The sequence below is a fragment of the Lutra lutra genome, chromosome 16, assembly GCF_902655055.1.
Source record: "Lutra lutra chromosome 16, mLutLut1.2, whole genome shotgun sequence".
NCBI classification, from domain to species: Eukaryota; Metazoa; Chordata; class Mammalia; order Carnivora; family Mustelidae; genus Lutra; species Lutra lutra.
Genome location: NC_062293.1, coordinates 4,678,359 through 4,705,857, shown reverse-complemented (window position 1 = coordinate 4,705,857; position 27,499 = coordinate 4,678,359). Strand labels below are relative to the sequence as shown.

The window sequence follows — 27,499 nt, the reverse complement described above, 5'->3', positions numbered from 1 at the left end:
TTCACTGTATTGATTTAGCTTTATTCCAGCAAATACAAAATATTTATAAGAACTTCACAGGTTCTCTCCTCACCAGACCCTCCCTAATTCCGTTTGCTATGAGCTTTCGCGCTAATGGAACAGAAACGGCCTGTGCAGCAAGAAAGAACCACTGTATTCCCCTCATCCCACGTTGGCTGACCCCAGGAACCTACGGAGCCCCCGAGCTGTCCCAGACACTGTCCCCATCAGGCCATTTTGGTGTTTTCCGGCGTGCTGTCTGTGGAAAGGCCCTTTCCCTGCACACATGGCTGTCTTCTCCGGAAGACCTTCGTCTCCCTTACAGGCGGGCACCATGTTGTATCTTTGATGTCTCTCTCTAGCAGGGGGCACAGTGCTGGGTGTGTTATAAACACTCAAACGAGCCTCCCTTCCTTAAGTGGGAAGTCAGTGTCATGCTTAAATGGGAGGGGCTCTTCGCGGGTCCCAGCTCTGAGGGCACTGATCAGTTCCAGCATGGAAGGTGGGTGTTGAGGTGTTGAGTTAGGGTTTTTGCTAAAAGCACGCTCAGAGCCTGGGATAGGCAGCAGCTCGCATCCCTGGGCACAGTGCCCCCCCCCCTGCCCGCACCTGGTGTGGAAAGGATTTGGGGGCGCCATGCAGAAGGTGGGTAACAGGTCCTGCTGTCTGGGTGCCCAGCCTAACGACGCTGCCCCCTCCTTCTGCCTCAGAAGGCTTTCTGGAAGCCTCAGGAACTGCGGGGAGCATTCTCTTAGCAAATGCATCTAACTCTAACGACAGCGATCCCGCTTCCTATAAAAGGAGGACTAAGCTGTGGGAACTGCGCCATCAGGTGCCATCCACCTCTACAGCTATGTCTGGGGGAGGGAAGGAGCCTGCTGACGTCTGCATGGCAGGGCCCGGACCTCGCCGGATGAAGGCCGCCTACATGTCATAGAGCCGGAGCTGCTCCTGCACGTCGCCAGCGGACATCTCCCCGAATGTCTCCTTGTTGTCCTGCATGAGCTTGAAGATGGCTGCCAGCTGCTCCTTCTGCACTCTGTGGGGAAGAGAGGACAGAGAGGAGAAAGGTGCTCCGAGCCCAGGGCGGCAGGGGCGCTGGGGGGCCCTGCTCTATCCGCTACTGCTGAGTCTGCTTTCCAGGACAAGAAGAAAATCAAACCGCACCAAAACCCACTCAAAGCTCAACGACCTCAGCTGGAAGGTTCTAAAAGCCGGCTCTATGTCTTGGGTGTTCCCTGAAGGTCTGGGGACCCGAGTGACCGTGTGGGTTCTGGTGCCCCTGTTTCCCCTTGGGCCCCCTTTGAGCATTGACCTCGCGTGTCGGGGGAGGTAACGGGGAGAGGCCCGTTCTGTTAGGCGGCTGGAGAGCGAGCCCCCGAAGAAACAGGTTAGCAAGAGCCTCAGTTTAGAGGGACGAGGACAAAGACCATGGCCGGCCGAGACGGAGGGGGCGCACGTGGAGGGGCACATGGGGGCTTGACTCAGGGCTGGCATGGGGTCTCACTGCCCAGAGGAAGGAGCTCAGCAGCTTTTCCTTTTCCTGATTTGCGCAGATACCTTATGGCCAGCGGGGGCCCTGCCCCTCCTGCCATAGACCGGCCCGCACAGGCTGCTGTCTTTGTGAGGCTCCGCCACGCCATCTGACCAGCACAGGGCAACTTCCAGGAGCGCAAACATTTGGAAAGGTGGGCAAGACTGCCTCAGACTGTCTGCGGTTCTGGTCCCATGCCAGCTGTTTGCACGGCTGGCATCTGTCTTCTGCAGTATCTCTGGGCCACCACACCCTGCTCCTGGGCCCTCTCAACCTCCACCTGCAGCTGGCAATGCCACAGACACAGGCAGGTCCCACGTGGCTGGGCTCTGGCACAACCTCCGGTCACCCAGCACCCAGAACGCTGCCCAGGGCCGGGCTGGGGTCTGAGCATCTGGTCTTACACGTGCGTCTCAATAGATTTCCTTCCATGGGAACCCCATGTCTCCCATCCAGAAGTTGGTTTTCTGGCTACAGCAGCATCTAGAAACTCAAATATTGAAGTCCCGAACCCCAGCCTCTCTTTGTCACCCCAGGAATGTGCTTTCTATGGTCCGTTTGCCTGTCTGGAGGAGAAGGAGCATGCCCTAGGTGTTTGGTACCCACCGTCCGAAGACAGCACTGAGAACTGAAAGGGGGTGTGTTGAGCTCCTTGGTTGAAATCAGCATCTCCCCACCCCGAGCGACCACAGCTTCTCAGATATTTTTGGTGGCTGTGGCATTTGGGCACTTTTAACAGGGGTGGACCTATGGCTTGGACTCAGCTAGAGAGCAACAGGCATTCAAAGTGAGAGAGAGCTCAAATTTTAATGGGTTCAAAGGAGATTATTTTTTAAAAACAAAGCAAAACTGAAGAAACACACAGTAACTGAGATCATCTACTCCAAGTTTATTGGGCTGAACAAAGGCTGAATACACAGATCCAAGCTATCAGGAGTAAGGCCTGGTTCCTACAAGGCCCGGCAGGAAGAGTCCAGACAACTAACTAGTTAGATAATTAACCTGGAGGGAGTCACCTACTTACTGGATCCGTAAGATCCCAGCCTGGGCAGGGCCGTTCTTACTGCTGTGTGGGGACCTATGTGCCACCAAGCATACATCTCCTCGTCCCGTGACTCAGCATGGCTTACCCACTATTGCCTGGTCTGCTCTCCGCCCCCAAACCTAAGCTTTTAGGCCCAGAGGAGGAGGTCACTGGGAATGTAACATGCCCCAGGGGTAGGCATCCTGGCCTTCCATTAAATGGCAAAAAAGTTCTCTATAAACTTATTGCTTAAAAAAAATGTTTTAACCAACACATCTAAAAACTGCCAATTAGTCTCATACAGTATAAATACTGTCCAGTATAAAACTCCAAGAAACGGATCTGGGACTGCTCTCACTATCTGGTGAAATTCTGATCTGTCTAGGACACCTTCTAGGGAACGGCACAGTCCAGAAATCTACTTCAAGCTCACTCTTCCTACTGCTTTTGCCGAAGTGAAGGTGGAGATTCGGCTGAGCTGGTAAGAGAGTCAGGGAAAAGGCCTCTGAGCCCCAAGACGACCGGATTGCAGAGACTAAGGGCAACAGAGATATGGGGCTGGCACTTGTTCCCTGCTCTGGGACCATCAACATGGCATCCCTCGACCCCTGCCACCGAGCCAGCCAGCCAGAAAGAGGGAAGTGGGCCCCCAGGGAAAGGAGGACAGTCAGCCACCCCAGAGCCGGCTAAGAGCGAAGGAGCTTGGCCTCAGCTGTCTGGAATGCCTCAGAGTCTTTCTCGTTTTGGCTCCAGTGAAGGAGAAGGCCAGTAGAGGGTAGGGGGAGGCACTGGAAGGAAGCTACAATGGTTTTGCAATGACAAGGTGTCTGTCACTGGGGACATCACAGATGTGAAGGGTGAGTGGAGAGCAGGGTTCAGCGATAAGAAAGACCAAAGTCTACAAAACCCTGGCTTAACCAAGCAATCCACACCAACTGGGAGGAACACCTCTACCCCGGGGTGGGGGGGCCAAGGCACTCCCAGCACCTTCCCCGCCAAGGGGCAGGTCCTGACGGAGGGCTGGGTCCCTGCGGATTTATGCCGGCCAGAGCCTGTATGGCTCTGCTCTGGGGATTTCCATTTTATCTCTCAAGCTTTTTAGATGCCCAAAGGAAAAGCCTTTAGCAGGAGGCTAAGGATAACTTCATTATTCTTCGGTTCTGTAAAGAGAAATAGGGAGAAAAGATCATGTATTTTACTTCTTCCATCTAACAAGTATTGTGGGGGAGGACACGGGAAACGGGGATGAGGAGGAGGATGTTTGGGATTGCAGATGCTGGACACTGGTTTCTCAGTCACGGGGCAGTTTGCTTCTTGTCACCTGCAGTAGGACACTCTGTTCCCCAGAGCTGGCCTGACTCCGCACAGGACCTCAGCAGCCTGCCACACCCCATTATGAGTCCGGAGTCCATGAACTACTGTTGAGTTAGGTCGGGCGGATGCTGTCTCTGGACAGGTGGGCAGCACAGACCCATTCTCTGGGCAGGTGGGCAGGGTAGACACTATCTCTGGGTAGGTGGGCAGGGCAGACTCTAGGTCAGACACTGGGCACTTCTGATTTTTGGCTCTGTGCTTTACTGGGCCCATCCTGTCAAGTTCGACTACTCCCTATTCCTGCCGGCAGGGATTTGTCCCCGCTGGGGACACTGACACCCTAGGATGGACATCCACCTTTTCTAAATGACACCCAGCAGCACACGGACTCATCAAGGGATCACAGGGGATCCGATTTTGTCCCTCCGGCGCCCTCTCCTGGAGGTCAGAGTCTCGCGTGTTTCTAGACCTTAACACTGGCCAAGCCTTGGCGGACTCAGCAGGTTGCAGAGGCCAGGATATCCCACAGCCTGGGTTCCCCGGCCTCTTCCCCACCCCCTGCCTGTGATGCAGTACAAAACACCTCCACCACAGTCGTGTCCCCCTCCAGAAAGGTCAGGACATTCTGAGGACCTTCAGAATGGGAGTGGGTGCTGGGGTCCCAGGTTCCTGTGTATCAGAGCCTTCCTGGTCTACACTTTCCTCTGGACCAGAAGGTGGGGAGAACAGATGGTGTACAAGGACGGGAGTGGGCAGAGGTGCTTCTTCTTTTTCCTGCCAAGATCACTAGCTTCCCAAGCTCTGAGAGCCAGAGGAGCCATCAGCAGCCGGCAAGCCCACTGTCCTGTCCACGCTCGGAAGCTGGATGCGGCCCCTCCCAGAGAGACTGCGGTGGGAACGCACACCCCGGTCAGCCAGGCATGGCAAGGCCAAGGGGGCCGTGAGCCCTGAGCCCCAGAGAAGCCCCGAAGGAGGGGGCAGGCTGTGACAGAACACGCTCTTCCTTGGGCGGCGACAGGCTCTGGATTCGCAAACCCGACCGTGTTCAGCCCCTCGGGCAGAAGGAAGCTGACCTGCGAGCGAGTCCAAGGATGGGAATGTCCATTTAAACACCAGAGGAACGATCTGGGGTCTTGATTTTAGTCCCGCTTCCTAAGTGCTATGCCCTGGAAATTTATGAAGTGAGGCTTTAGGGGATGTGAGATCACGTGACTACTGAGGCCCCGGGCTCAGCCTACTGCTCTTCTGTTGGCTGAGTTGAGAAGCTTTTAAAGTCAGGGATTTGCGGCATTTACTTGCAACTCAGCTGGGACCCAGAGTGCCAGGAGAGGAATTAGAAACAGGCAGCGTTTGGTTGGAAAGAATCTGACAGGCAAAGAAGAGAGCACACTTCGCTGGCCTATGGTTTCAGTGGTTGGACAGTAACAGACGTATTGTTTCCACACTGGAATTCCAGGGCAGTGTCCTACCCTCAGCTGGGACCAGAACCCACTTGCACCCGCCGGCGTGCCCGGGCCACACGGGAACTAGCGTGCTGTCAGTGGAGACAAGGAGCCCAGCGCGCCAGCCTCTGCAACCCCAAGCATCACCACGAGAGGGACAGAAGCGGCTGCAGGAGGGGTGTGGTCAAGCAGCCCATGCAGTGCCACGTGGGCTGGCCGCGTGCAGGGGCAGGAGGCGGCAGGCAGGCAGGCGGCACAGGCAGATGCGTCCAACAGCCTCGGGGAGCATGCTGGGAAGGGCAGGCATGAAAATGGACATGAACTCCAGCTCCACCCCGTGAGGACAGCACCACACTGAGCGAGGACTGTGTTTAAGGGCCCTGGCGTCCACCAGCCCCTCCTTCTCCACTTGGGGCACAGCCTCCTTCACCCCGAGAGAAGCCCTGGGGCACAGTCTCCACCTCACGAATAGCCAAATGTCAATCAGTGTGTGAGAAGCCCTCCCCACGAGCCCCCTCGGGAAAGAGCCCCCGGCAGATGGAGTCTGCTGTCTAAACACGACAGAGGACAGACTTTCCCTCCCTCTTCCCGCAGTCCTGGCTCAGAGCCCAGGGTCGGTGGCCATCCGACCCCGCAGCCTAAGGCCTGGCATCCGTTCCCCGTCCTTCCTGTTTCAATGGCTCCTCATGGCCACAGGGAGCACCTGCCCGAGCCCTGGGAATCAGGCCTGTCCCGGCCACAGCTCCGTCCACAGGGACCTCTGCGGGACCTCAAGGGCACCCCGCCCTCCCTATTCTTAACCCAGGGGCCGCACGTGTTTTCTGTAAAGGGCCCCGATACTGACTCTTCTGGGTCCTGTGGCCCACGTGGTCTCTGTTGCAACGACTCACCCTGGCCACAGGGGCGTGGCAGCTGCCACAGACCACGGGAAACGGAAAGAATGGCCCTGTTGCAGTCACACTGAGCTTACTGACCAGGACCGCACTCGGCCACCCCTTCCTCTGCCCCGGAAAACCTGCCTGTCCCACCACTCAGGAGCACAGGGGTTTTTTTGTTTGTTTTTTGTTTTTTTGCCACATGAGGCTTTCTTAGGGCAGGACAAAGCGGCAGGGCGACACCCAGAGGTTCCCAAGGGGGACGACAGTTCGGCCCCAGCCTCACAAGGGGGCGCTAGCTCCCCACCAGCGGGTCCGCGAGGCCCACCGGGGACTTCGGTCCCCTGGGCTCCCAGAACCCTGCAGCCCTGGGAGGGGGACCGAGTCACAGGGCGGCTCCCCCCCGCCCCCGTGCTGGTGCCCGGAATGTACCAACTGGTTAATGAAGGCGGCGGAGGAGGGGAGGTTTAAACTGGGCCAGTCATGTTGGGGACACGTTAACAGACAGGGGTAGGGAAGCACCACTGGTCTAGGGCCTCAATCTCCTTACCAAAAGGATTTGCAAGAATATGTGTGGCTCAGGACCTAAGGAACTTGCTACAGGGAAGTGAGGTCAGAGGTCAGCTCAATCCTGAAATATAAAGGCAGCAAATGGGGTCACACCCAGAGGCAGTGTCACCAGCACCTAGGGGAGGGGCGCGGATCCGCGGGAGGCCACCTTCCCTGCTCCGGGTCTTCCTCAGCCTGGGCCTACACCGCCACCCCTCTGCTCCAGGGGAAGAGCCTTCCAGGCCGGGTTTGGAGGAGCTGGGGTCAGTTGACAGAGGGGAAATGGGGATTCTCATGGGCAAAGCGGCTTCTGACTTTGGAGGGACCCCGAGTGGCGTGGCCAGTCGCAATGAGGCTGCTAGAGTTACGCATTCGAATACGCCCTCCCGCTCCCTGTGACCCTAGCAGCCCAGCTGGGGTTCCTGTTTCAATTCCAGCTTGAACCGAAGCGCGCCAGGCCCCAGGCCGGCCGGCAGCGTGCAGGAGACAGCTGGGCTGGGGGTCTGAGCACCGCTTCTCTCCCCAGCTGTCCTGCTGCTTCCAGAGCGTTCCTTAGCACCCTGGCGGGATGGAGGGAGGCCCACGGGTGCGCAGTGGGTGTCCGGCGGGGGCGGAGGGGCCCCAGTTCTAAAACTGAGAAGCTAGGCAGCTACCATTGTGTGGGAGCCCCGTGGAGCAGAACAGAAGCAGACGCTGGGCAGGAGGGGTGGGAGGGAGGGGGGAGGGGAGCTGCCAAGTGGATGAGCAGGAAGAATCGCCCGGTCTCAAGTGATAGATTGGTTTTGTCAGGAACTCGACCTGGGAGGGAACGGCCGCCTCCTGGCCTCTCGCTTTTCCCTTCTGAGTGGGAGGGAGGCGGGCGGAAGAGGGGCTCAGCTGCCCTCCCTCCTCCCCCCACCCCCGGAGCACCCCAAGGGGACTGTCTCCGGGGGAAACTGAGCCTGGCTGACGACAGCCAGGACAGGAAAGAACCCCTAAACCCAAAGTGGGGGCGTGGCAGTGGTTGGGGCAGGGGCTTGCCGCAGGCTCGCCCCCTCAGCTCTCCCCCTGCACCGCGGGACCGTGACTGTGGAGAGGAAGGTGCTCTGCGGCCCTACCTCTGCTCCTCCTCCAGCTCCTCTTTGGTCATCATCTTCTTGTACTGGTTTCCCCGCAGCTTCCCAGGGCTGTATTTAAAGGAGAAGACCTCTCCCCCTGCAGAGAGGAGACGGGGTCAGAGGCAGCGGGAGGGTCTGAGTGCTGGGGGGCCTACCCCCAGACTCAGGGTCCCCTTCCCCTTTTGTTAGTTTCAAAAGGGCCGTCTCGGCCACAGGGGGTCTCACCCCGCCCCCCTCCCCTCCACCCCAGGGCCCGCACAGGTGCTGCCAGGCCTCAGAGAGGGCGGTGGCGACTTTTCTTCTCGCCTGACAGGGCTTCCTCCCACAGCCTTTCTGTGAAATCCCACGGCCACTAAGGAACTCCAAATGGGGATCCGGAGACAAAATTGTAACAGCTGGGGAGAAATCAGTCCCCTCCTCAAACAGCACAGCTCCGTCCACCAAATGATGGTTCCCTTCCGAGACTGGGCTGAGCTGTCCACAGGTCTGTCTGGCTGTCCCTCTCTGGCGAAGGTTCCTGCTGAGCTGCTGCCTGCGAGGATGGTCCACCCTCGTCTTTGAGGCCCCCCACTATTGCTGGCGACTCACACCAGAGGGAGCAGGCTGGGCCAGGGTGCTGGGCTCCCTGCCTCTCCTCGGGCAGGAGGGTGCCTGGGACGGCACAGGGACTCCCAAGCCTCCTGCTGGAGTCCTCCAGCTCCAGGGCCTGGGGCTGCCTGCCAGTGATTAGAAATCTGGAACAACGCATCCAGCCCACGGTAGGACATGGGAGTGTTGTGGCATTCCCACACCGTCTTGAATTCGGGCATCAAAACTGGTTCATATTACTGAGAGGGTGTGCTGGGATCTGCCAGCCCCTGAGGGCAGACTCCTAGCTGCCTTAGAACAAACAGACCATCTCGAGGCCTGATGAGGGCACACCAGAGGTCTGGGCAGAGGGAAGCAGGACCGTGAGACAGGGAGCAAGGGCAAGTGCTGGGCATACGGGCGCAGACTGCAGGACAGAAGAGGAAAGCACCCCAGAGCATCGCCCTGGGCTGAGCATCAGAGAGGAGACAGTCCCCTTGGAAGTGAGGCCCTGAAGTGGTCCTTCAGCCCAGCAGGTGCAGGGCACACAACCCCAGCCGCCCCGCATTCTGTCTCTGGCCGAGACAGAATGACCTGTCTTGTCTAATTCCCATGAAGGTGTAAAGAACTGAGTATGGGAAATGCGGAGGCCAGCAAATCGCCCTCCCATGCAGGCACAGACCTTTTCAGTTCTGTTCTGGAGAGTTTACCGCTCTATCACTCCAGTGCCAGGAATCTCAAACGCCTGGGCACCCTGCCCCAGGCCACCCCGGCCTCCGGCTGGCAGCTGTCCGGCTTGATCAGGCAGGCTGATTTGGGCCGGGGGGGGGGGGGGGAGGAAAACGCCTGGGCCCCTGGGATTCAGCTGCTCTCTGAGCTGAGGAAGGAAGGCTCTGGATGCAAATTCCGAACCCAAATGTTATGTGGTGGGGACCGTGTTCTTTCTAAAACCTCACGGAGGGGAAGGCTGGCCGGCTCCACCGTCCTCTCTCATGGCCCCCTCATCCCGGCCAACTGCCCAGAGAGCCTTGCCTTGGGAAGAAGTTACTGCATTTGCACAAGGATTCCTTTGCTCTTTGTTCTTTCTGCAAATATTTAGTGAGCCCTGTGCTCGGGGCTGGAGACTTAGCAGCAAATAAAACGTACAGCAAGTAAAGAGAAGTCAGATACAGTTTGAAGTCGGTCGTGAGTACTCTGCAGAAACGACATGGCGTGGGAGGGAGGGAGGGGGCTGCTTGGAAGATTCTCTGGGGGCGGGGGGGGCATCAGGAAGGGTGTTACAGACGGTAGTTGAGGGGGTGCTGTGAGTTGAGGCCTGCGGTGTCTGGGGAGACAGATCCAGCAAAGCAAGGAGGCCGATGGCACTGGGAGGCAGAGAGAGGGGCCAGGATATCATGGGGGGAGGGGCTTCGTTCTTCCTCCCGGTGGATTAGGGGCCTGGCCCAGAAACAGAGGAATCCATTCCCATCCCTCCCCACTGGTGACCCCAGCCCCCCGCTGGCTGGCTCTTCCTCCAGGCTGAGCTCTGCTCAGGTTGACAAGCAAAGGCTGGAAAGTTCCATTCCTTGTGGGTCCACAGAACCGGGAGCTTCCAGCAGCACCGGGTGTGGGCTGCCTGCATCTGGGGATCTGGGCACTTTTCTGAGTGAGTCAGAGCTGCTGTCTGAGGGGCCTGAGTCCTTGAGGATCAGGAAAGCCCCAGAAAGCCTGCCGGAGAGGCATAATCCCACAGAGGCCTCGGCCTCAGAATGAGCTCACAGCCGACGCTAGATTCCGGATCTCAGAAAGAGGCCACAGAGAAAGAAAACCAATTAGCCTCAACATCAAGGTCACTGTGTTGCTGTGTTTTAGAAAAATAAAACATAAAAAATTCTGCCAGCTGGGTACGACTCAAGGTCTCCATGTATGGGGCAGGTCTGATTAGTCTCATGCTTTCGGGCCCAGGCAGAACAAACGACTAGAAAAGGCTTTCACTTAATCACATCGTATGTGGTGTACCCAGGGATAACAGTCGCATCCAATTTTGCTGGCCTGGAGGTTTGGATGGGAGGCCCCCCGGGAGCAGGACTTCCTCCTGCAGCTTTCTCTGAATCACCAGGTCGCTTAGGGAGGGCGTCTGAGCGGCACTAATCAATTAGCCTGAGAGCTGAGCGCTCACTGCAGAGGGGCTGGGGGCTGGTCCTCTTTTCCTCTGACAGCTGCGGCCATAAACCTCCCCTCCCTCGTCTAGTCAGAGCTGCCAGGAAGACGCTGGGGGATGGGGGATGTCCTGAGGGCAGCAGTCAGATAAGGGGGAGGGCTCCTGACAAGGCACAGGGCTGGGTGTGAGGTTGGTGAGCCTCCCCTCGTCCTAGCCTGGGGCAACTGGCAGTCTTGGCTCTAGTCCCTGTCGGTGTCCCCAAGTCACTAACAGGATGCCGACTTTTGGCATCCCTGCAGGCGCCTGGGGCCACCCAGGCAGGGACAGACGCCAGAGCCACAGTCCCACGCTTCTCTAACCTACAGATGATGGAGGAGAACCAAAAGCTCTGGGGAGAGCAGGCTCCCTCACCACGGGCCTGCGCAGCTGCCTGCCCTTCCCTTCTCCTCTGAGGCAGTAGTGACAAGCGCAGGCCCATGGGGCCTCAGGGGGGAGCTGTGGGGCCCCCAGCACTGCCCTGCTGCCTGCCACACGCCCACACCAGCCGTGGTCAGGGCATTCCTGCAACCCTCTCTTTCCACTGCCCCTGCCAGCAGTCGGCTGAAAGTCACAGCAACAGTCTCACTTTAAAAAAAAAAATGATGAACTATTTCAAATACACACAAAGGTAAAAAAAAAAATAAATAAATAAAAATAAAAGGCAAAGGAAAAAAAAAAAGAAAAGGGGTGCCTGGGTGGCTCAGTTGTTAAGCGTCTGCCTTCAGCTCTGGTCATGATCCCAGGATGCTGGGATCGAGCCCCACATGGGGCTCCCTGCTCTGCGGGAAGCCTGCTTCCCCCACTTCTCTTCCCCTGCTTGTGTTCCCTCTCTCACTGTCTCTCTCTGTCAAATAAAAAAGAAAAAAGAAACAAAGATACACAAAAGTCTGTGTAATAAGTCCCCCAGACTTAACAAACGTTGACATGTTGGTTTTGTTTGTTGTTTGTGTGTTTTTAAAGAAATAAAACACGACGGCCCAGCAGAGACCCAGACCACGTGTGGTTGTGTCTCTGTCTGTCTGGGGGACTGGCCCCCGGGGGTGCCCAGGGCAAGCCCACCGCCGTCCACCCAGTCCGGTTTGAATCTGGCCAGTGTTTTAAATGCTCCCGGTCTCTCCCGCTCCCTTCTCCTGGCGGGCGGGAGTCTGATGGCGGGAGGTCCGGCCAGTCGGCTTGTCACCGTGCAGAACGCGTGGGCAGCGGCCCTGTGAGTGGCTTTCGTCTCCATCAGATGGAAGGGGAGACATCTGTCGTCTGTCAAGAGACTGAAGTGCGCGAGCAGTGATGGGACGGGAGCTGGGGGGCAGGGCAGGAAACGGAGGGTCAGGGTGCTTGGTTTACTGGCGAGATGGGCCTTCCAGAGCCAAAGAGAACTCACAGTTTAGAGACAGGAAGGTGGGGACAGAAAGAGGAAAGGCTACCGGGCCGGGGTGGGGGGTGGGTACGCCCTGGAGGCCGGGTCCCACTCACCCTCCTCTTCCTCAGGCCCTGCTTGGGGTGGGCTCTCCCGGCCATCCTCCTCCTGCTCTGGTTCCTCTTCCTCCTGCAAGGCAAGGAGGGAGTCAGCCCCGGGCGCCCAGAGCACGAGATGGTCCCTCTGATACGTCCTGCAGGTGCCTGACTCCTTGGTGAAAGCCACCTGACCGGGGTGGGGGGGGGCGACGGTCACCCTGCGAGGAGAACCGGTGGAATCCGCACGATTTCTGTGTAAACACCGTGTGGCCAAGATGACAAGGGGGAGGCTGTGGGTGGAGGAGCTACGCTTTTGACCATTGAACCTCAGTCCCTTTGCCCTTTCTGGGTGGGTGCCTGTCAAAGCCTCTGGAGGCCGTTCCGGTCATGGGACGGGGACTCCCACCCACGCTCCGCCCCCCGACCCTGCTCCAGTGAGTAGAACTAAAGGCACAAGAGGAAGGCTGGTGGGCCATCTGCGGCCCTGGGGCCAGGCTGGGCCATCACGGGGGAGCGGCACTTGCGGGCACAGACTCCGTCTCTGCCTCCTGGCACCTCGTTTGTACCCCTAAGAGGCTCAGCATCCATCTTCCCAAAATTGGAGCTCCACCTCCTTCAGGGCCGGCGCTCTCCCACGAATGGACTCAATAAACAGATGGCTGGAAGGAGTGTCCCAAGATGGCCTTCTTGGGAGGAAGGAGTGACTTCAACCTGCAGGAATGCTGGGGGGGCGGCGGGACAGGGACGCACAGATTCTCCAGCTATAGGGAATTTAGGGTCCGCGTGGCCCAGGGAACCGTGACGGGAAGCGAGCGGGCAAACACGGACAGACCGGCAGGTTCATCGAGGGAAGCACACACAGGAGGGAGCCACCCACAGCTGGTGGAGAGGGCAGCACGCCTGGGCCTTTGGGACTTGGCTCCCAGGGCAGGAGCCTGGAGTGACCGGCAGCAGGCTCGCTCACAAAATAGTGAGCGAAGCAGCCAGTCACGAGTGGCAAACCCTGAAAGGCCTTGAGTTTTCCGGGACTTTCTCGCTCTCTGGACCCCACAAAATGCAGCTGGGAGGAGCGGGGCAGGAGGCAGGAGCAGGACTTCTCCACTTGGCAACAGTGTCCAGCAAGCTCAGCACCAGTGAGATGGGAGCCACGCTGCCACGAGTGCCGCCGTGATGCCCCCCGGATTTTGCACAGCAAAGCGTCTTTGTGCCTGTGGGGAGGGGGCCAGGCCTCTCCAGGGGAGGCAGGAAAAGGAGACACCCCTTTGACCCCGCAAACCCACTTCTGGGGATCTGCTCTGGACTGGGAAACCATCTGTCCACGTTTTTATACAAGGGCTCTGATTGTGTGCAGCAGAAAACATGGCAAACTGGAAACAAGGAAATGTTTGTCCTTAGAGTGAAATGTCTTACCGGTAAATATATTTGGTTAATGTGTTCGCTACGACATTACCAGCTGAATATATCACGGTGTGCCTGTACCATGCAGCCCTGTGCTTTAAAAAGGAGGCGGCGGCACAAACCGATGTCAGAAATGCATCAGGTAAATTACCAAGAGGAAAAAGCAAGAAGCAGCACAGTGTGAGGGGGACAGTCTTCTTGGTGTAAATACAAAAATGGAAGTGCACACACATGCTCCTAAACGCTAACGGAAGTTTTTCTGGAAGGATGGCAAGGCACTGTTAGCAGTGACTACCTTTGGGAGGCGGAGCTACCATTGTGGGTGGAGCCACCTTGGGGCGGGGCTACCTTGGGGGGAGGGGCGGCCCTTTGCTCATATGATACATTTCCATATATTTGGATTTCCTAATAATATGCACGCATATGCATTAATTACTCCTAACATGTTTTAAAAATACTACACAAGCTGAACTTGAAATCTGCTGGACTATGAAATCTAATTTTTTTTTTTAAGGAACAGAAAAGGAAAAAAAGAGAGACAAATAGCCATTAACCCATTCAGGGCTAATAAAGAGACAGAGAGGAGGTGGATTTTCCCATTACGTGTGAGGGACACCGAGATAAAAGAGAAATAAGCCCAGTCCCGTCCACAAGGATGTCATGATGCAGGTGGGAAGACGGCTACACAGTAACTGCCATCCAAGGTGAGAACTTCAAGAACCTAGGCCGACCCCACCACCCCAAAGGGACACGGTGAAAGCAGACCTGCCAACACTCTCCCAGGGAGAGGCTGGTCTATATTTGAATCTTGCACTTGACTTGTGAAGTGTGCTGTTGCTTAAACTATGGTTGCGATCCCGTTGGCAGGTTAGGAAAGCAATTCAGAGGTCGCTACTGATGGATACATTTTATTTTACTTATTTGTTTTGACAGACCGAGAGCGATCACAAGCAGGCAGAGCCGCAGGCAGAGGCAGAGGGAGAGGGAGAAGCAGGCTCCGCGCTGAGCAGGGAGCCCAACGGCGCAGGACTCCATCCCAGGACCCCGGGACCACGACCTGAGCTGAAGGTGGACGCTTCACCGACTGAGCCCCCCAGGGGCCCCGCTCCTGATATTTTTTTAAATGTGCAATCCAAGTCTTAGTGTGGTTTTCAGAATTTCAGAAGCTACAAACATACCAGAAGATGACATTGGAGAGGTTATTTTCATTTTAAATATATTGCTATTTCTCATTCAAATTCGTGTAATTACCACAGTCCGGGGCTAGATATGGCTCCAGCTGATTTTCAAAATTCAAAAAAATAGTCACAGCCCGAAGTTCGGTGACTGAGGGATCGCTTTTGTGATTCCAGCCTTTCGATCTTAGGACAATCTGACACACACCTGACGACCTGGACATGACTTCAAAGGAGGCTGACCAGCTCCCCAGGGTGCCCGTGGGAGAGGCCTCCTCCACCAGTGCTTTTGGCGCGCATGAAGATTAAAATGAAAACCTTGGCATTCAAATGTCAGGAAGCTAAGTATAAGAGGAATTTAAATAAGTAAATATTCAACGGATGTGTGCTCTAACTTTGTAGCATTTACACTCCTCAAGTTATTAAAACCTAAAACTGCACGAAGACTTTGGGGGTACCCCTGTATCCCGGAATTAAATGACAGATAAATAGCGCAATCTGTGTGGCAGACAAAGATACTGTTTTATAAAATTTCTGGCACGCTGTGGCTTTATATATGGGGACGTAATTTAAAAAAAATTTTTTTACTGGAGACTTCATGAAGTTTGGAAAGCAGTGTGGGGTTGGCCATGTACTGGTTTCTATCTGTGCAGAAAACCCCTTCCTTCGGAAGATGCCCCTTGAAGCCCGTGGGCCCGCTGGGCACCAACTACCTCAGGGCGGCCAGACCCCCTCCCACAACAGACTGCTCACACCCCACTTTGCAAGGCCAGAACAGGTCAAGTCCTTGCGGGAGAGCGCAACAGCTGAGGGCTGGGCCCTGGGCACTGCAGGAAGCCCCCACCGCAGGCTTGTCCCGGTTACTTGGTGAACTTTTAGATGACATCACCATAATGGAGCGGAGTCCATGATTAAACAAAACACAGTTTATTGCATTTTGCCCTTATTTTATAAAAAATGTGTACCCGACAGAAAAACGGAAGTGCTAATACTGGTAATAGGGTGGGCGGATCTGGTACACAGCGCGCTTGGGACAAAGATGGTCGCACTTCTGGACGTGGCGGCCCATCGGCCTCCCTCCAGCTCTCTGCCTCCAGACGGTGACCGGTGTTCATGACCATGAAGGAGGGCGGTATGGGGCAACCCGGTCGTCGGCAAGGCTGCACCTCTGCCCTTCCCTCCTGCAACACGTCCCACCTTCCATTCTGCTCTAGCATGTGCAATTTTGAAGATATGTTTTCTGGAACACACTGTGCGTCTAAGCAACACAATAGAGGGGCTCCGAGGTCAGCTCGGTGAGCCTGAAGGGCAAATTGAGGCCGCAGAAGGGATGCTAGGCAGGGAGCCTCGCGGCTTCTGCGGTGACTTGCTGGAGAGTTTGGTGTGGTTTCAGGGGAGTAGGGGGTGTTGGGAAGCAGGGCTCCGACCAGGGAGATATTATAAGGCAACGAGGGGGCCCCCAGCAGCTTTAAAATGGGGAGAAACGGGAGGAGACCAGCCTTTTGGGAGCAGAAAGTGGAATGGTGTAGCAAGGGCAAGATGGGAGGCAGGAGGAACTCCAAGAAGGGGGTTCAGAACGCATGTGAGAGATGTCAGGCCTGAACTGGGAGGTGAAGGGACTCTGGCCTCCAGCTCAGTGTTTATTGAGTCAATCAGGGAAGGACTGGCTGCCCCTGGCTGAAGGCGATCCCCTGGGGCTCTGGAGGTCTGAATCCCACCTACCCTTGGCTTACTTCCCCACAGCACTGGGCTAGGACCACGCCTGGGGCAGCACGACCTGACCACTGCTCAGAGTGCTGACTGCAAGCCAGGGAGAGGCGATCACTGTGGATTTCTGGTCAGTGCCCTCGGTCCTGAGCATGCTGCAGAGTACCCTGTGTTGTGGGCTGAACTGTGTCCCTTCCCACATTCATAGGTTGAGCTCCAAATCTCGAGTATCTCAGACTGTGACTATGTTTGGAGAGAGCGCCTTTGATGAAGGAATTCTATTAAAATGAGGCTGACGGGGCGGGAGGTGGGGGGGTCCCAACTCCATCTGACTGGTGTCCTTTTAAGAGGAAATCTGTAAGAAAGGGCACAGGCGAGAGACACCAGGGGTGTATGTGCTCATGGAAAAACCCCTTGACACGGCGAGAAGTCGGCACCTGCGCGCCAGGGACAGAGGCTTCGTGGGAGAGCGGCCCTGCCCACATTGGGACCTTGTAGTTCTGGAGAAAAGAAATGTCTGTGTTCCGAGCCACCCAGTCTGTGGTACGTTGTTCCGGCAGCCCTAGCAAACCGACACGCCAAGCTCTAATGAAAGTAAGTCAGTTTTGAGAAAACCGTGAATTGGCGACACCCTCTGGGACCGACAGCCAGTGTCATCCCGGCTGGTCCCCAGAGCAGTCTTGCGCTGGGACCCAACCCCTCACCTCACTGACCGGAGTCCACAGTTTAACTTCACATGTCCCGGGACACTTCTCCAATTCAGCCGTTTCCTCCAGTGGAGGGATGGCTCGGGGGGGGGGGGGGGGGAGGCCAAGCACGGGGGCCAGGGGCTCCCAGAGGCCAAGGAGGGAGGCTTCTGGGAGCCAGCGCGAGCCTGCAGCCATGCATTGCCATTTATGGCTGCCCCCGCGATCCGGAACACAGCACGGAAACAGAGGAGGGGGAGAGAGAGACAGAGAGAGGGACGGAGACAGGGGTGGGGAAGAGGCAGACACAGAGAGAGAAACAGACATCTTTGTGTCTGCCCGAGATGTTTCTGCCCTGGGGTCTCGCACTCAGACTCGCTGGGATCCTGGGACTGGGCACCAGAGCTGACTCGGGCTGTGGCTATAAGCCCCCCGGTTAATCCAGGGTGAAATGAGAGGACCGTGGGGCGACTTGTACGGGGATGCCTGTGCCTCGCTCCCCTGCCGCAGCCAGCAGAGAGAGCAGGGAGCTCTCAAGGGCCCGTGCACTCCTCCGCAGCCTGGGTCAGGCCCCTCCACTGCACAGAGACCCGGCCGGGTGGGTGCGGGGCTCCCTCCTGGCTCCCACCGCAGGCCCAGCGGCCTGACGGCGCCCTCCCCCCACTTCCAGACAGATTCCATTAGGCAATCGGGCTGTTCGTCTTCTGCATTCAGAGGCAGCCGCTGTGGGCGAGCAGAGGGCACAGAGCTGGTGCCAGCTCCCACACCGCCCGCACTGGATGGGGAGGGCGGGCCAGCAGAGGTCACGGCGGGCTCTCTCCACCTGTGTGTCTCAGCAGCTCAGCCACCGGCACCTAAGTGACAGCTCCAGGCCAAGGACATGGGGGCCAGACCTCTACACCCATATTTGCAGCTGGATAAGGTCCCCTCCCCCGCCAAGACAAGGAACTGACATCTTCTTCTCCGAAAGTGGCCCCTCTCAACTCGTCAGATTTTCTCTGCGGTCACAGCATTGTTGACGCTTCGTCACAGCCTGGGAATGGTGATCCAAGCCTGCCGCTTCTTTTCCACCTGGACTTCTAGACCGCCCCCCACTCTCCATGCTCCTGCCAGTCACTCAGGGCCCGACAGGGCACCATGTCCTTGACCTTACTCTCCTCCAACTCACTGGCTCTGAGAACATCTTCAAATGCCAGCTTTATGATGTTTTTTTTTTCCTACTAAAACCCTAAGATATGGGGCGCCTGGGTGGCTCAGTGGGTTAAGCCGCTGCCTTCGGCTCAGGTCATGATCTCAGGGTCCTGGGATCGAGTCCCACATCAGGCTCTCTGCTCAGCGAGAGGCCTGCTTCCCTCTCTCTCTCTCTCTGCCTTCCTCTCTGTCTACTTGTGATCTCTGTCTGTCAAATAAATAAATAAAATCTTTAAAAAAAAAAAAAAAAAAAAAACCCTAAGATATGTTTTCTGGATGACCATTGCCATGCTCAATTCAAATAATCCCCGGCTCTGAGGTTCTCCTGCCTCAGGAAGGTTAGTCCCCAGTGCTTACTGGGAAGTGCTGTCCACGGTCGGGGGTGGGGTGGTGGGTGGAAACTTGGGGTCATCTTGGGCACACGGTCTGCCTTCCCCTATTCACCTCTGGGTGCTCCTCCTTGCTCTGTCTGCACAGGTTCCTCTGAGGCCACAGGACCCTGCAAGGATGGTTTTGAGTTCAGTTTTTATCCTGGCCTCGGCAGGCAGAGCCCTGAAGCTCCACTGGGGGTGGAATGGAAGGGAACTGCTCTAAGGGGGGAGGCGGGAAGAGAAGGGCCAAGACCCTCTGCCTGGCGTGCACACACACACACACACACACACACACACACAGTTCTGCTTTTGCTTTATGCACTGGACTTCCATCTAAGATTGAAGAAGAAAAAAGGTATCTCGTGCTTTTAAAAATATGAGAAAACCACTAATCTAATGTGGCTTTGACCCAAGACAAAACCCTAGCTGATAAAACCTTTGACGCATTGCCAGTTATCCAGTCTCTGTTTGAACACTTCTAGCCTCGGGGAGCTCACCACCTTACAGAGCAGTCTGCCGCTCTGGTGCGCGACACACAGCTCTAGTGCGTGCAGACAAGACGCACGAGGCCTGGGGCATGAAGAGAAATGGCCTCAGCCTGCTGTCCAGGGTGTGCTACGAGGAGGCAGCATCTGCCTTGTTCCTTCTCTTTGCTGTCCTCGCAGCTGATGTACTCGCAAGCAGGGGCTGGGCTCTGCTGTGTGCTGAGCCTGCTGTGTGCTGAGCCTGCTGCTGCAGCTGGGGCTGTGGCCGTGAACGTGGCAAACCCGTTCTTCGGAGCCGACATCCTGCTGCAGCAGACAATGGAGACAAACATAAAGGATGACCTCAGTGCTGTGAAGAGAGCCAGAGAGGGTGGCGTGCTGGAGTAGGGGTTGGCGCACTTCGTGTTCGGAAGCTGCTCAGGGACACAGAAGCTCACAAGGTGAAGGAACAGTCGTGTGGAAGTCTAGGCCAGGAAGGGGCTGCCAGGCAGAGCTAAGAACTAACCCTGGGCTCCAGCTGAGGTGCAGGCCTGGGGAGTCTGAGAGCCAGGACAGCGACGGAGGGGGTACAGGACAATGGGGACCGGAGGCAGGGCTGGCCACAGGGGCCACGCTCAGAGTTTGGAATTTACTCTGCATGTGACGGGAGCCATCGCAGGGCATGGAGCAGGAGCCTAGGATGTGGATTCCATGTGATAAAGATGGTGCCTGCAGACAGAGGTGACAGGACTCGCTGATGGAGGGACTTTGGGCCAGAAAATAAGAAAACAAGGATGTGTGGGCTTTCAGCCTGAGCAGCTTTGGGGGGCCACGGAGGAACTCTAAGCAGATGGCAAAGAACAGTGGGGGCAGGGCGGGTCCGAGGGCATGCGTGGTGGGCAGAAGTCAAGAGCCCTTAACAGACATGATGGTCTTAGGGGACCCCAGGGGCTCATTGGACAACCACCGCCAGCCGGCCATGTGAGGTCAAGCTCAAGGAGAGCCTGGGCATCATCAGCCACTGATCAGGACGATGACAGTGGCCAGCATGTTCTAGAAGACAGGTCTAGAAGTGGGCCGTCCACTTCATACGGGCATGAGCTCTTCCAGCATGGGCAAAGAACAAAGGAAGAATACCGGGGAAGAGGCTGACTCCTGAGGCAGGGCTGGGGGACAGGGTGTAGACTGTGCCCAGCACACAATGTGCGGGAGGCAGGGAAGAGCCAGGCTGCAGGGCCAAGTTCAACCAGCCAGACTGAAAAGGCCATCCTGGACTCCGACCTCATATCCCCATTGAGGGCACATTCCAAGCCCTACACAGCTCTCTTGCTCCCATGGCCAAGCGTGCCAGATCCAATCCTATCAGATTAACGGTTTTTGGCATTGTTCCTACAAAAGAGGATTTGGAGGGCATCAAAAGCTTCACTAAAAAACCAAAAAACCAAAACCAAAACCACCAGGGGCAGAAACACACATTCTCCCCCTATCAGCAAGAATTAGGTGGAATTTTTGTGTCTACGGTTTGGTGGGGGGCAGGGGATAAACGGAGATGCTTGAGCACAGGGAGAAGAGCTCGTGGACTGACAAGACCAGAACAAGAAGGGTGAAGGGAAAGGAAACTGCTGTGCTGGGGACCAACCAGGCTGAAGAACTTTTACCAGGACCAACTTTAAGGATCCTTTTTTTTTTTTTTTAGGTTTTATTTATTTATTTGACAGAGAGGGAGAGAGACCACAAGTAGGCAGAAAGACAGGCAGAGAGAGAGAGGGAGAAGCAGGCTCCCCGCTGAGCAGAGAGCCCGATGTGGGGCTCGATCCCAGGACCCTGAGATCATGACCCGAGCCGAAGGCAGAGGCTTTTAACCCACTGAGCCACCCAGGCACCCCAACTTTAAGGATCTTAGTAGAAGACGGGTGTCCAGGGTTTAAAGTCTCTAAGGTAGCCTCAACCAGGGGCACAGGAACTGGTGAGACTTCATGATGAATAAAGATAAGAATGGTTTGACCCTGGAGCTGGGTTTACTAATCTTCATAGGACACCACTGGGCTGGAGGGATTTGCTTGTCTTGGGATTGATCTCAGAATCTGAGCCGTCAGTACATCAGCCTCCGGCCAGGAGACGCATGAGTAATACCAAGGTCACAGAGCTAGCTTCTTGCTGAGAACATGCCTAGGGTTGTCTCCAGCGGAGGTCAGGTTGGCCAGAGTTAACAACGAACGCAAGGAGCTCTTCCTTGCAAATACTAGAAACAGGTGCACACACACATACTCTCTCCCCCGCCAGACACACAGAGGCCACGCAACAGGAGTGGTAATGGGAAAGCCCATGACTGCTAAGAGCTCTAGGACAGATCAGAGATGGTTTGAGTCCAACCCCTTCCACTTGGGGAAACTGAAGCCCAGAGGTTCTTCTCCCAAGTCCTTCGGAGGTAAAAATATTAGGTGAACGGGTACCGTGACTTCTCACACCGGGTTTCCCCTGGACCTGTTAAATCTCATTTGTTGTTCCTTAGTCCCCGTGGCCAGGAGGACGTGACCGATCCTTCTTCCTCCCACGCTGGAGGGCAGGAAGGCAGCATCCCAGACCTCCTTCGTGGCTCGGACCGAGCAGCAAGCTACTCTGTCCGCGTAGAGCACCCCTTCCAGGAGGAGGCTTCTGAACCCCAGCAAAGTCCTGCTTCGTGTGCTGTCCCTAACATCGGCCAAGTGAGCGTGGTCGGATTCAGGGTGTTCCAGAAATGCCTGAGCCACCAGGGATCGGACATTGCTCAGGAAGCACATCCACCAATGGTCTCAGGCCGTCTCAGCCCTCCCACTCTGTGGCTGAGGCCGACCATCCGGGAAAGAACAGGGCTAAACGGACAGAGACTGTCTGAAAGGGCGCACGCTCCACGTTTCCCTTCTAACCCTCCCTCTGGAGCTAGGCAGCTTCACTACTTCCAGAAAATTCTGACCGACGGCTACATTTTCTGTGTGCAAACAAGACTATCTCTGGAAGAAAGAACAAAGTTGAGCCATTAGGAAAGTCCCCGGACTTCTTTCTCACATGGAAAAAAAAAAATTATGAGCTAGAACGACTTCGCATAAAACACCCTCTTGCGCTTCCGAACACTGAACTCTTGTTCGCAGCTCTGGGCATCGTCCTCTGTCCGGGGATGTTCATGACTGTAATTACTGTGAACACACTGTTTTATGTTCTGCACTTTTCCTTACTTATTTCTACCAACTTGCTAATTAACTCAATGTCCTAATTAATGGACATTTGGACTATTTCCAGTTTCCTTCCCAGCAAATCACTAGACCTACTACAGGCTTGAGTGTCTATATCCTCCCCAAATTCCTATGTTGAAGCCCTAAGCCCCAGTGTGATGGTATTTGGAGGTGGGGCCTTTGTTGGTAACTAGGGTAGCATGAGGTCCTGAGAGTGGGGCCCCCAGGAAGGGATTATTGTCCTTATAAGAAGAGGAAGAGACCAGAGAGCTCTCTCTCCACCACGTGCCTACATAGCCAGAAAGCGGTTGTCTTGTGAGCCAGGAAACAGGCTCTTTCTGGGAACTGAATTGGCTGGCACTTGATCTTGGACTTGCCAACCACCAGAGCTGCGAGAAATAAATCTGTACTGTTTAAGTCTCCCAGTCTGTGGTATTTTGTTATAGCAGCCCGAGCTGACTGAGACAAGATTCCGAAGTGATATGAACAAGGGCCAAATGTCTACTTGGCCCTCGACTAGCTGGCTTCTGCGCTTTTGTTAAGAGAAAAGAGAACGGGGCCATGTTGACATCACGAAGGTCGGGACAGATGATGCGGGAGTGGATTCACCATCTCCTAAATCGTTCCGTGGCCTCTGCAGGGGGTGGGGGGCCCAGGGACACGCCTGTGGTGATGACGATGGGAGGGTAAGGGACACAGCATGGACCTAACAGCAGGATAACTTCAGAAGGTGAACTACGGGGGCACCTGGGTGGCTCAGTTGGTTAAACGTCTGTCTTCAGCTCAGGTCATGATCTCGGGGTTCTGGGAAAAGGTCCAGGGTCCAGCTGCACAGTGAGGGCAGCCAAAGGAGGCTGGGCAGCTCAATCAGACCACCACCACCAGACTGTCTGAAAAACCAAGCCCTTTCCCGAGAAATTCCCCCACTGGTTTCTTTTTTCCAACACTGTATTTTTTTTTTTCACATATAATTCATATATAGTGTTATAGAAGTTTTAGGTGTACAATATGATGATTCAACAACTCTCTACATTTCTCAGTGCTCATCAAGATAAGTGTACTCTCCAACAGTGTGTTTTGGGAAATTCCAACTTACAGAAAAATCGGAAGAATGAAACAATGAACACTCATACACCCTTCACCTAAATTCACCAGCTGTTAACGTTTTGCCATCTTTCTGATCTCTCGTGCGTGCATATGTGTGTCACTGTTAGAATCGTGACATGTCGTTCCTAAATGTTTGGGCATGCACCTTTCTTTTTAAAGTTTATTTCATTTTATTATTTTTTTTTAGAGATTTTATTTATTTACTTATTTGTCAGAGAGAGAGAGATCATAAGCGGAGGGAGCAGCAGGCAGTGGCAGAGGGAGAAGCAGACTGAGCTGGGAGCTCGGCAACAAGGGGTTCAATCCCAGAGCCCCGCCCCGGGATCATGACCTCATGACCTGAGCCGAAGGCAAACGCTTGCTTAACAGACTGAGCCACCCCGGCCTCCCAGGCATGCATCTTCCTAAGAACAAGGACATGTTTCTAATCACAACAGCAGCACCACATGCATGAAATTGAGCATCGATACAATAAAATGATCTCATAAGTCATTCCTTTGAAATATCTCCCAGCTACCTGCAAGATGTTCTTGACAGCTCCCCACCCCAGCCCCAATCCAGAATCCAATCAAGGAGCAGGCATCGCATTTGTCTGTCTTGTCTCTTTAGTCTTTAATCTAAACGAGTTTCCCTGCCTACTCCGTGTGTGGTGATGTTGTCCCTACTCCGTTGCTGAGCAGAGTGAGGACCCAGAGTGCCAAGAAGTCTGAGTTCTGCCACGGATATAAATCTAGCACCATTCGAGTGACCCTTGACCTTCACCTTGACCATGGTTTGGGAAATCCTCTGACATAGCCTTGCTGGAATCCACACCTCCATTTCGCAAGAAGCCCAGCTCTCCTAAGATCGCAGCCTACACATCAGCACCCAAAGGCACTGTTTCCCGGCCTTAAAAGAGACCAGCTCTTATTCGTGACATTGTTGGTCATGATTCTTTGTGAGGGTGGGGCGCGCCTATCATGCTTCCTCAGCTGCCCACCCCTACACTCACCCCTAGAAGACATAACAAGAAAGACGTTCTAACAATACGACTCTGTCCTCTGCTTGGCCTCCCTGTCCCGGCCGGCTGATCACCCCCCATTTCTTCAGTGGCTGCCCAGTGCCTCAGTCCATTACGCTACTTTGCTTCCCAGCACAGCGGGGCCGCTTCCCCGGTGACCCAGAGCCGCGCTGGAAGGGCTGCTTCCCTGGGCCCCAGATCCTTTGCAATAATCAGCTTCGTGAGTCAGAAGCAGCAGCTGCCCTGGGCCTCCCGGGCCTGGCAGGGCAGAAAGATGATTGGATCAGAAGAAGTGCCATTAGTTAGGCAAGGTGACTGCTCTGCATCCCCCCACTCCCTCCCACCCCCGCCTCATTTCCCCAGGGCCCTTCTACCCGCTCTCCAGGCCCAGCAATATGATAATGAGATCTCAAAAAATGCCCCCACCCACCCCACATCCATATACAGACAATTTCATAGCGGTGGCTTGCAGGGCTAATCCCACCACTGGGAAGGCAGAGCAGTGGGGGACAGTGGTATGTGTCCCCCCCAGCACCTGACCCCAAGCCTGAGGCGCAGCCACGACCGTTTGCTGGCTGGAATTGAGGGGGGCTCAGCAACTCAGCAGGGGTGGGGGTCTGAACCCAAAAAGGCAGGGAAACGGACTTAAACGTAACGCTTATGTTGGGATAATCTCGGGACCGGCTGTCGCACAGGGAGGAGAGACCCAAGCCTCAACTCTCAGAGTCATCTGGCAACTGCCCCATGTGGGGAACCCCTGTGACGGGCTTTGTCCTCCAGAGCACCCACTCACCCCTACAGGACAAGCGTTTTCCTAATGAGGAAAACTGTCCTCTGGCTGCTCCTGACCAGTGACGCTGAGTCCTGCCCACCAGCTCTGGAACTGCTGAGGGCCCCACAGGCCTTGTGCAAAGCTCTCTCAGAAGTGTGTCGCCCAGGGGATCGAGACACTGACTGAGCGCCACTAAGGCGGCGTCACAAACTTCTGTCTAGAATTTACTGCTGGGGTTTCGAGGGCCCTGTGTAAATCGTGGGGGCAGGGCTGGTTGAGAACCGGGGCTGGCTGAGAAGGGCCCCCATATCTCTCCTAGGCCTGGGAGGCTGTGAGTGCAGGCAGAAGCCCTACCTAACACACCAGCACAGGTCCCAAGCCCTACCTGCCATTGGCCAGGGAGGTTCGCAAGAGCAGCTGGGCCTCCATTAAGCAGAGTCTCTGTCCTTGGCCCCCGGGGGGCAGGGGGGGGGAATACGACAGCCCTCCTCAGGCTGGTGAGAATCCACTCTCATGACACAATTAGTCACCCACTTGTCAAACAAAGCGCCTGCTCCGAGGGGTCCCTGCACGCTTAACTTGGCAAAGAGAAGCCGCGCCTTGGCCCACCCTCATGGCCTTCTCCCCTCAAGGGTTCCAGCAAAATTCTAAAGGATGCTGCAGATACTCTACTGACAGGGCTCCCAGCAGCCTGCTCACGGCTTCTACTGTCCCAGCCATCCTCCCCTGCAGGAAGAGGGGCTCCGGAGTAAGAACAAGGCATTCTGGTCCAACAGACTCAGGGCCCCGAGTGGTAGCCTGCCGTGGTCAAGGGCGCTGAAATCCTGGCAGTGTGTCTCATGGGTGCCAAGTAGGCTTCAGTGTGAAGAGCAGCACTGGAAAGTGTACGGGGCTGGGGGATGGGTGCACATCTCTCCTGATGTCCCGAAGCAAGGTGTGAGGTCAGGACAGAGCTCAGGGACCGCAGGGACCTGGATGGGGCAGAAGCAGGAGGGCCAGTTCGGGGGGTGCTCAGTGGAGCTTTTACCTTCTCCTTCACTCCCCCCAGGCCTGGCTTATCTGCAAGTCCGGGGCAGAGGTGCCAAAGCACGTGTGCAGTTTGACAAGCACAATACAATGACTGCGTTTGTTCCACGCCTCTTCTTCGGCCCTGCCCTGTGGCTTCCCACCCCGAGACCTCACTGGTTCTGGAGTCTGGATTTCACATTGGCTTAACAGGAAAAATCAGCATTTTTTTTTCTAAGTATGACCATTTTTTCATTATCGAGACAACTCTCATCATCGCAGATCGTGAACATGCACGTGGATCCGGGAACCCGCGGGCCGGAGGGGTGCGGGGCGAGGGGTGGGTGTGACCCGAGCCTGGGAAGGAGGGGGCCGGGACCGGGAAGTGGAGCGCCAGCACCACACACTACACAACTCCCATAGGCTCGGCGCTCGCAGGCACTCGGGAGGGGAGGGCCATGGCGAGTTTGCTCGGCGGGGTCTGCGCTCCTGGGGGACAGTCGGCGCGAGGCTGGGAGCCCGGTCCCCGGCCCCGCCTGAGCTGGGGGGAGGGGGAGGGGGAGGCGGGCCCCGAGGTGGGGAGGGGGCGCCAAGGAGGGCCGGGTCCGTACCTGCTTGGCCTCGACGGCCTGCTCCTCCGCCTCCGCCGGCGCCGCCTCTCGCTCCCCCGGCCCCTCGAGCTCCCCCGGGCCCTCCGGCGCGGCCGCCGGCTCTGGGGCGCAGGGCGGTGCGGGGGTCCCGGGGGCCTTGGCCGGGGTCACGGGCTCTGGGCTTGCGGCCGCCCCGCGCCGCACCAGCAGCCAGGCGAGCAGCAGCGCCAGCGCCGTGGCCAGCACCGGCAGCGCGGCCAGCAGCTCGGCGGGCGCCTCCATCGCGCCGCGGCCGCCCGAGTGCCCGCCCGCGGGGACCCCGAGGGAGCCCGCCGCGTCCCGCCCGCGCCCCGCCCCAGGGCGGAGCCCCTGCCCGCGCCCCGCCCTCTCGGACCCCCCTTTGCTGGGGTGGGGGTTGGGGTGGGGGTGGGGTGGGGGTTGGGGTGGGGAGGACACGGATGCTGGGGGACCCTGACCCCTGCGGCGGCACTCCCGAGGCGGGCCAGTCGCTCCCTGCACCGGGCAGGCCTGACGCTCGCGCTTAGATTTGTTTTGAAAACCCAGCTCCAAACGCTCTTGCCTCAGGCGCCCTTAGATTACGGTCATTTTCGGCATCATTTCCGCCCTGTACAGAAGGTCCGGCACTCTGGCACCGCAGGCTGGGAGATGCCGAGGCCCCGGACGGCCGGGAAGGCTCGCCTAAACCGTGGCACTGGATTGCCCGTAAGGCGACGAAAGGCAAACGTTAACCGGCTTGCTCCGGGCCACTTCCAGACCCGTCCGCAGCATCT

The 27,499-nt window shown here is 56.4% G+C and overlaps 1 protein-coding gene across 2 annotated transcripts; it reads right to left on the bottom strand.

Annotated features, from left to right (window-relative positions):
* Nucleotides 1–27,036, bottom strand: MXRA7 (matrix remodeling associated 7). Of its 2 annotated transcripts, XM_047707660.1 has the most exons (5): nt 26,730–27,035; nt 12,052–12,124; nt 7,836–7,932; nt 906–1,039; nt 1–875 (listed from the first exon to the last, which is right to left on the bottom strand). In XM_047707660.1, exons 1-4 carry the CDS (start codon nt 26,988–26,990, stop codon nt 925–927), a joined length of 546 nt encoding a protein of 181 aa, XP_047563616.1. In that variant the 5' UTR covers nt 26,991–27,035; the 3' UTR covers nt 1–875; nt 906–924. The 2 variants fall into 2 exon arrangements, with proteins under 2 accessions (XP_047563616.1, XP_047563617.1); XM_047707661.1 differs by lacking the exon at nt 7,836–7,932 and having other exon boundaries at nt 1–1,039; nt 26,730–27,036.
* Between the last annotated feature and the right edge of the window lie 463 nt (nt 27,037–27,499).

Bases quoted from the DNA above. Each gene is read 5' to 3' on its own strand.
- MXRA7 (XM_047707660.1), bottom strand. From the start codon at position 26,990: ATGGAGGCGCCCGCCGAGCTGCTGGCCGCGCTGCCGGTGCTGGCCACG. The intron at 12,125-26,729 runs GTACGGACCCGG...CTTGCCTTGCAG, and splicing joins AGGCCGTCGAGGCCAAGCAG to GAGGAAGAGGAACCAGAGCA. The intron at 7,933-12,051 runs GTGAGTGGGACC...TCCTCTCTGCAG, and splicing joins AGGGCCTGAGGAAGAGGAGG to GGGGAGAGGTCTTCTCCTTT.